Source organism: Sphaerodactylus townsendi, linkage group LG03 (assembly GCF_021028975.2).
Source record: "Sphaerodactylus townsendi isolate TG3544 linkage group LG03, MPM_Stown_v2.3, whole genome shotgun sequence".
Classification (NCBI taxonomy): domain Eukaryota; kingdom Metazoa; phylum Chordata; class Lepidosauria; order Squamata; family Sphaerodactylidae; genus Sphaerodactylus; species Sphaerodactylus townsendi.
The window spans coordinates 147,320,157-147,329,376 of NC_059427.1; the positions used below are offsets into that span (position 1 = coordinate 147,320,157).

General features: G+C 45.8%; 1 protein-coding gene across 1 annotated transcript in view; it reads right to left on the bottom strand.

Moving 5' to 3' along the window:
• Positions 1-6,099: 6,099 nt before the first annotated feature.
• Positions 6,100-9,220, bottom strand: part of LOC125427909 (sulfotransferase 2A1-like) — a 14,906-nt gene continuing 11,785 nt past the window's right edge. The window contains exon 7 of the mRNA XM_048487475.1: positions 6,100-6,266. Coding sequence (XP_048343432.1) covers positions 6,100-6,266 — 167 coding nt within the window. The remainder of the gene's footprint in view (positions 6,267-9,220) is intronic.

Below are 9,220 nucleotides of genomic sequence, written 5' to 3' on the forward strand. Positions count from 1 at the left end.
GTTTTGTTTTGCGAGCGATTCACTCAGTACGTAGCCTTGATGCTTGGTCAGTATACTGAAACCAATCCTTAATGTTTGGAATGTTTGGAACTGTTGAAGGATGGTTGGGCATGGTGCTGTTGCTCCTGAACCCTGTTTGCTCAGGTCTAAGGAACAGAACAGAAGCCTTTATTGGCATGTTAAAAGAACACCGCAGCTACAAAACAAACCAATACAGCAAAACACATCCAATACAAACCCGCAAGATACATCAGTCCGTGTTCACATCTTCAACAAAAAGAAGGCCACCAATTCACATTACACTGGGCCCGAACCACCCAACAACGAGCAAATTCTGTCTGCAACGTACTGGCCATGTTTGTTATGATTACTATTGGCAAGAGACAGAAATTAAGACACATATTAAATCTAAAATTAATATCGCAGATAAACATTTCAGAGCTGCTGCAAAGGCATGCTAAATTCCAAGGTTAACATATTGTAGTATAGGACTAAAATATTAAAATAAGGTGGCGTAATAAGGAAGAGAGAAGTTAATTACTTATCCTCTAAACATACTTAGACCCATGAAGGATGGTTGGTTTTTTGTGATTTTAAACGACAGCGAATAAAAGGCTTTGGACCTTGTCGTCGAAAGGAATTGGTTTCCCTTGCTTTCGTTGCTTCTCTCGCTGAAGTGAAAGTGCCTGGGAGAAGATTGCTGCGGAGGAGGCCGGAGCAAAGCCTGCAGGGAACTTGTGAGCTGCCTGTCGGCTGGCCTGCAGGGCTGTGAAAAGGTCAGGACGGGCCCGTTGGCTCATACATGGTGGCACCCCCCCTTTGGACTGCAGAGTCAGCCTCACCGGTAATGGCTGAAATAATATTCAGCTGAGTCGAGGCCAGGCAAAGCCACAACGGTTACCTATTTGCCTCTTCCCATCATGCATTCGTGTGGTGGTGAATGTTCAACTAGGTACAGTGGTGGCGAACCTTTGGCACTCCAGATGTTATGGACTACAATTCCCATCAGCCCCTTCCAGTATGGCCAATATGGCCAATTGGCCATACTGGAAGGGGTTGATGGGAATTGTAGTCCATAACATCTGGAGTGCCAAAGGTTCGCCACCACGGAACTAGGATCTCGGAAATCGAAGTTTGGATTTTCACACTATCACAGAAGCTTGTAGTCGACCCACGTGGTCAGCGCAAGAACGAGACGAGACGCGGAGATAACATCTGGTGGAGATCGCCAGCAGCGGGAGACCGGAGGTCCGTGTTCCTAGCGAGTCTCTCGCCTGCTGGTTCCTGGCACCTTTTATTATGATTCTAATGGGGGCGTGTAAGAGGGCGGAACGGGAGAGTCCGGGAGAGCGGGAGAGCGGGAGATCGTCATGTGATGCATGATCTCACCTAGTGGCTACGTGCGGAGAGGAGCGTAAGCGTCTGAGCCTAATCCTCACCTGGGGCAAGACCATTGTCCCTTTGTCCGGGATGCCCGGTGACTGAGCCAGACAGTTCATGACCCGTGACTCATAGGGGGAAGAGGAGTGGGGGTGCGGTGCAGCCAGAAGGCCGTAGGTCCGCCTGGCATCCCAGGCGTTCTACTACGGTGCTGCTGGATCAGCGATGCATTACTACAGCTCATGGGGAAGAAAAGTGAAGTATAAATATCTAAATAAATAAATGCCTCTGATGAAGAAGAAGAGGAGGAGGAGGAGGAGTTTGGATGTATACCCTGCCGTTCTCTCCTATATGTGGCTGACAAGCTCCTTTCCCTTCCTCTCCTCACGACAGACACCTTGTGAGGCAGGTGGGGCTGAGAGAGTTCCAAAGAACTGTGACTAGCCCAAGGTCACCCAGCAGGAATGCAGGAGTGCGGAAACACTTCTGGTTCACCAGATAAGCCTCTGCCACTCAGAAGGAGGAGTGGGGAATCAAACTCGGTTCTCCAGATTAGAATCCACCTGCTCTTAACCACTATACCCCACTCGCTCTCAGAGGTGCCCATCTATATTATCTGTTCATGGACACATGTGCTTAATGTGTAAAGTTGATGCCATACAGATTTTTGTCTCCTCCCACCACATTCTAAAGCAGCTACTTAAATTCCTTTCTCTGCAGGCCTGCTTTGCATTGTATGATTGCAACGTCAGGAAGTAACAGGAGGTCCAGTTGAGCACTGGGGGACATCTTGCACTGGGAATTCTGTGTGACCTCATAGGCACATGTTTTGTTACCTGAGCATGCTGACATCCTGTATCAACCTACCCCAAATAGAAGCTGGATCTTTTGAACTGTTTTTTTTAAAGCAGGTAGCAGCATCCAAATATAAGTTTGTTCTTGTTGCACAGTGGATTCCATCTCCTAACTTCAGTGCAAACTGAATGCTAGAACTGGACATCTCTGCTTTACAAGTTTTTGCATAGATGTTTAGATCATTCTAGCGCCTGAATTCTGAAACACTGCATGGAACCAAATCTGATTTCATTGGAACTTTTTTCTTTTTAATTGGGAGGTTTGTGGTATACTGATAGCGGAGCCAGAAGTAAACTCGTTCCACTTCTGGATTTTTGTTTGACTAAGGATTAAACTATGTTTCATTTCTGTGTTAGTTAGGTAGAAGCCAACTGTATTAGATAGGAAATAGGATTTGTAATTTTCTCTGTATCTGTTGTGATCATGCGTGGAACCCTCCTTGCCTGCTGCAGGAGTCCACCTCGGGCCCCACCTGAGCCTGCTCCCCTTTCATCGCAAGGTCCCTGATGCATGCACACAAAAGAGAGACCTTGACGAAAGCGCCTCGCTCTTGCCAAATCCTGCCAGCAGGCAGGCATATGGCCATCGTCATCAAGCTCTCTATTTCCTGATCCCGAACACCTGAAGGACCCTTTGTGATTCTCCCGCTAGGGCATACGCCATCGCCAGCTCTACTCTGGCGCTTAAACCTAAGAAGGAGATGCCTATCTAATCCTGATTGGTTCCTGCATGTCGCAAATGCATGATTGGTTGTTTTGAATTTTGTTAATGAATGGTGGTGGGCTGTCTTGAGTTCTCCCGGGCTCCCGACGGGAGAAAGTGTATTTAAGATGTTGTAAGGCTGCTAGGCAGCGCAGAGGCTGTGTGGAACGGAGGTGCTGACACTTAGGTCAGCATCTCAATAAACCTTATTTTATTATATTCGCCGTGTCGGGTCTTGCTTGGGTTCCTGGGTGCTGCCGAGAGCTGGGTACTTCGGAGTTAGTAAAAGTTACCAAGAGCAGCGCAGTAACAATACGACATCCTAGAATGTGGGGTCTGCGTGCGTGTGGTGACTCTGTAGCAGCACCAAAAAGAAAGGAACAGAATGCAATATTAGGTGCAGAATTCAACATCCTGAGAATTTTACCTTTCATTTCTTATTTAACAAAGACATTTTCTAGCCTTTACGGTCGTGGACTGGCGTGTGTGTGTGTGTGTGTGTGTGTGTGTGTGTGTGTGACGAAATCTCAGGAATGAGTAAATAAGACTTCAGGGGGCAAAGGAGGATCTCTGGTACCTTGTTCAGCTCCTTGCTCTTCCCTTAAAATAGCAGAATCAGAATAAAACTCAAAATTAGTAAATTACAGAATTAATAAGAGCACTTGAACAAACGGGCCCACTTTACATACTACATGCAAATGATAGATATCAGTTTTTCTTGGTTTAAAATTGGACGGGGACTGGGGACGGGAGTTTAATCTATTTTTAGGCAGATACTTGTTGGGGATATAGAACATAGATACCAGCCTAAACTGTACGAATAACCATTAATGCACTATTACACTAACAGTCATATAAATGATAAGATAACCAGATCAGATCAATTGTAACCAAAGGCAGTGAGCAGGCTGAAAAGGATGCAGTCAGGGGGGGCAAATTCACCTTGGGGGGGGAAAAACGTCAGACAAAAGCCAATCAAAAAATGAAACATGTGTGACATACAAGGGACTGCTCAGTGGGATCCTAAGGAGAGATACCTCCTTCTCCTATTAATTCCAATTGATTTAGAAAGGTGTAACTCTTTAGAAAGGTGTAAAGTTTGGGATTGCGCTGCAAATCTCCTCATATTTTCACCTTTTGTGTTATCATTCCATCTCTTTTCCCCCTTAACCTGACCCCCAATTCCCCCTTACCTGTCCGATATAACATCTACGAAATGCCGCTGGGCCTTTTCCAGGGCCCGTTTTGACGCTTTTCCATCAGCCAATCTAATGGGCAGATTTCAAAAAATCCCACGACATAGGAGACTATGTGTTTGCAACTCAGGGGAAGTGGACTCTGTATTACATATTTTCTTGCATTGTGAACTCCATAAAGGGGAAAGGGAGGCTTTAATTCATCCATTGTTTATCCAGTACAGAAATTTAACTAGAGTGTGGGGCCAGAGCCTCGTTTCTGGTCCTACACAGCAGAATTAGTTTTAAGAAAAACTAAAAGTTAGAATACACTGAGGCAATTTTGAAACAGATAGGTTTGGAATAAATTCCCAAATAAAAGCACAAGACATTTGACATCAGAAACAAACAGACAGTTTTTACTTAGCAGAATTTAGATAAGTTACAGAAGGTGACCTTCCCCCGAGGGAGAGGCACGCCCTTGTGCTCTCAAATGAGAGACACGGAATTTAGAACATTACAGGAGGTTACCCCTCCCGGGTGGCTCTCTAAAGAGACACGCCCAGTAGAGGAAGAGCCTTAATTTTTATAGATGCAGAATTACAGACGTCACACAATCCATCCCCTTATGTTCCACGTATTATGATTCATATACCTTAAGAATCTCATTGGTCAGATCTGTCTCCCTGGTCACAGTAAGACAACCCCTTATTCTAAGTATATTCACATTCCAACGCTGCATGCTATGAGCTCGTGGCCCTCTACGCATATACAAAGGACAGCCATAAAATTAGCTTGCTTTCTCCAAGAAAAACCCGTTTTGCTAAGTTGCTCCCAGAGAGAGCTATCCTTAGGCAATGCAGCATTCTTTAGCTCATGCTTTAGGATCATAAAAATTCCCTTTCTCTCCCAGTAAGAAATGTTAAAACATAATTCTAATACAATGGTTTTACAAACATAGAATTATGATCAAATACAAGTAAATGTGAATCACTCTCATTATCTCTGTGTTCATTTAACTATAACAGAAAAACCACTTTTTCCCATTTAATTAATCACACTGATTTAGCTAGTTCTAACACAACGTCATAAAATGCATATTTCTGCTGTCACGTAGTAACCTGTAGTTACAAGATCTCAAAATATGTTATCTGTACCTGCCTGCATAGGTAACATGGCTTTAGACCTGCTGCAATATGCAGGCTTGCTGGTCACTTACACAGACGCTCCATTTTGATTCTTAGCAATCTTTGGTTAAGCCAACCTGATTAAATACAATTTTATACACATTCTGGCCTGTCTCCACAAGAGTTAATTCCGATTCAGTTCTTGTGAGAATTTTGCTGGAAGACCGAGTTTCTCTTATATCTCAACAGGTAGCTAAATTTTGTATGCTGGCATATAGTAAGAGAAGAATCATGTTGGGACCAAGAGCCAGACCACATGAGGCTGACCGTAATAATGCAACAAGCTGATGATATTTTGTGTGTGGATTTCTGTATCGTGGATTTCTGTACAAATTCGATTTTTCTTTTGTTCATTGTTCTTCCTTTTTCTTGTTCTTCTCTACTCTTTTTTGCTGGCCTAATGGCCGTAATAAAACTGAAAAACTGAACTGACCCCCAATTCTATAACTTTTACAACAGCGGGTAAAACGTGAAGAACGATAAAGCCAGATTTTCTATCTACTTACACTGTCAACCTCGCTACGCTTCTCAAAACGTGCCTCCTCTGAAATTTGTCCTTAAAAGATTCTGTGAAGTTTTGTGTGTGTGCATGCGTGCGTGCGTGCGCGCATGGGAGGGTAGGGTAAGTGTGGGTGATTTCTTTTAAAAATGCATCAGACAAAATTATTTAGAAAGAAAATCTCTGCCTAGAGGCCTCTCTTGCTCATCCTCCCTGCCTGCTGCCTTATCTGGGACAGAAGCCTGCTCTGAGAAGCCTGGCAGAGCTCAGATTATCTCCCACTGAAACACACACTGCTGAGTCAGGCCCGCCAGGATTTCGATTTCTGGTTGAAAGAACTGGAGGGGACCTCAAACCAGATGCCCCAAATTGGTAAACCACCCCCGCTAGCAGGTGCCTCAGTCGGGAACGCTGGACCGAGACCAGGTACCTGAGATGAACTGATCTTGCTGTCGTCTGGTGCCTGCTCTTGAGGCAAAAGCATGGGTGAGGGAGGGTGCTCATCAGAACAACGTTCTCAAAGGAAAAGGCTCTGGGACTCCATCCTGCCAGAGAGTTTAGAGGAAAAACCCGACTGCCGAGGCATCTTCCAAATGAGAATACAAGGCTGAAGAGAACTGCTCGAAAATCAGGTCTTCGCTACAAATGTTTTGGTCGCTTTTGGCATCCAGCCTTTAGATGCTGAACATGTTGAATCTGGCTTAGTTATAATTCTTAGTTATTTATTCTTACATTCTTATTGATTGATCTAGGAGGAAGCGTCCGTGTTTATGGAGTAACTCTAAGGAAACAAAAGTTTGGGGCCAGAAGGAATTGCAATCTAAACGTTTGACCGTGGGGCTCACAGCGAAGGGATGGAAAGGATGAACAAGAAGTCTGAACTACACTTAACCACTGGAGTTCCATGTTGGGTAAAATGCAGTTAGTTATCAGAACTTTAAGAAGCTGGATTGGTGGGTATATTTCTAAGCAGTGAAACCACAGGGGAAAGAGTTAAATGTTCCACAGCCCACTTCCCCCCCCCCCCCACACCACACATGTCTGATTTTTAGGATCAAGTAGCATCTCTCAGAGCTACAAGGGGACTGGGGGGTGCAGGTCACACCGGGCTCCCACCAGGGGGGGTGGGGTTTAGCAAAAATTTCAGGGGTTTTTTTTGTATTTTTAGTGTTTTTCAGTTTTTTTTCCCTGCAGATGGCACAGTCTTTAGGCTAGCAGCACCAAAATTTCAGGGCTTTTCCGGGAGACTATCCTGATGATACCACCCAAGTTAGGTGAGGTTTGGTTCAGGGGGTCCAAAGTTATGGACTCCCAAAGGGGGTGCCCCATCTATTGTTTCCAATGGGAGCGAATAGTAGATGGGGCTACCCTTTTGAGGGTCCATAACTTTAGACCCCCTGAACCAAACTTTACCAAACCTGGGAGGTATTATCAGGAGAGTCTCCTAGAGATAGCCTGACATTTTGAGGCTGCTAGCCTAACAACTGCACCCCCTGCAGGCCAAAAACTGAAAAAAACACTAAAAAATACAAAAAACACACACGAACGGGGGGGGGGGAAGCAAAGATTTTGCACCGGGCTCCATTTTCCCTAGCTATGCCTCTGGCATATCTGGACCCTAATCTGACTGCACCTGGAATCTGGACACTGCTGAAGAAGAAGAAGAAGAAGAAGAAGAAGAAGAAGAAGAAGAAGAAGAAGAAGAAGAAGAAGAAGAAGAAGAAGAAGAAGAAGAAGAAGAAGAAGAAGAAGAGGAGGAGGAGGAGGAGGAGGAGGAGGAGGAGGAGGAGTTTGGATCTATATCCCCCCTTTCCTGCAGGAGACTCAAAGGGGCTGACAATCTCCTTGCCCTTCCCCCCTCACAACAAACACCCTGTGAGGTGGGTGGGGCTGAGAGAGCTCTGAGAAGCTGTGACTAGCCCAAGGTCACCCAGCTGGCTGAAAGAGGGGAAGGATGTGGAATGGGACAGTACTGCCCAATCTTGTCAGATCTCGGAAGCTAAATTGGGTCAGTACTTGGAAAGGAGACCTCCAAGGAGCACTATGCAGAGGAAGGGAGTGACAAACCATCTCTGCTTAATCATTTGCCTTGAAAACCCCACTAGGGGGCACTATAAGTCAGACGTGACTTGGCGGCACTTTACACACACAAAAGAGGGGAAGCAAGGAAGGAAGGGGTGAAGATGAGATATTTTACATTTCGTCTGTTTCCTGATGTAAACAGACTAGGAAAAGGTCAGAACTGTATGTTCCCAATTGTGCGTTTTCCTCATAAGGCCAATTTGGGAAAAGGAAGAATTTGCAGAGGAGAGCCAGAAGGTGCTTTACCCTCTCTCTTCCCGTTGGTTATTCCCTGAAAGTGTGCCCCCTCCAACGATTGCTAATCTTGCCCCTCCCCTTTCTGAGTCCTGAAAATGGTTATACATCTGGCTGTAGCCCAGAGAATGGTTCCTCTTGCCCACCTGGGCAATTCTCCCCTGCAAATGCAGGACGGGATCAACCATCCATTTAAATGACATGTGATTCTGGAGTTCTGGCAGTGGAACTTCAGATGGGCTGTTTTGCCCAAAAAAGCGGCTAGTGGGGTAAAGAAGAAGAAGAAGAAGAGTTTGGATTTATATCCCCCCTTTCTCTCCTGCAGGAGACTCAAAGGGGCTGACAATCTCCTTGCCCTTCCCCCCTCACAACAAACACCCTGTGAGGTAGGTGGGACTGAGAGAGCTCCGAGAAGCTGTGACTAGCCCAAGGTCACCCAGCTGGCGTGTGTGGGAGTGTACAGGCTAGTCTGAATTCCCCAGAGAAGCCTCCACAGCTCAGGTGGCAGAGCTGGGAATCAAACCGGTTCCTCCAGATTAGATACACGAGCTCTTAACCTCCTACGCCACTGCTGTAAACAATACAGATCAGGGCTACAGCATCGGGGGGAAGAGAGTCGGGATGGTTAAGGTGTCAAACTAGGAGTTGAGTACCCAGGTTTGAATCCCTACTGTGCTATGGAAACTTGCTGGGTTAGCTTGTGCCACTCACACACTCTCAGCCCTGACCCTGTCAAGTATTTGGACGAGAAACTTCCAAGGAATGGCTGGGGCATGGCATAGAGGGAGGCCCTGGCAAACCACCTCTGAGTGTCTCTTGCCTTGAAAACCCACCAGGGGTCCCCATAAGTCAGCTGTGACTTGAGCGGGGGGGAATGGCATGGGGAAGAGGTTGTTTCCTTGCACGTTCTTTTCCTGGTCTTGAATGCCCCCTGGGAGGGTTGCTTTAAGCCCTAATTGGGGGGAAAGACAGACACAATATGGATACCTAAAGTTTTTTTTTACCCCATCATAGGTCAAAGCAGTTGGAAGCGGGGTATTTTTGCTCAGTTTATCATCATCATCATCATCATCATCATCATCATCATCATCATCATCATCATCATC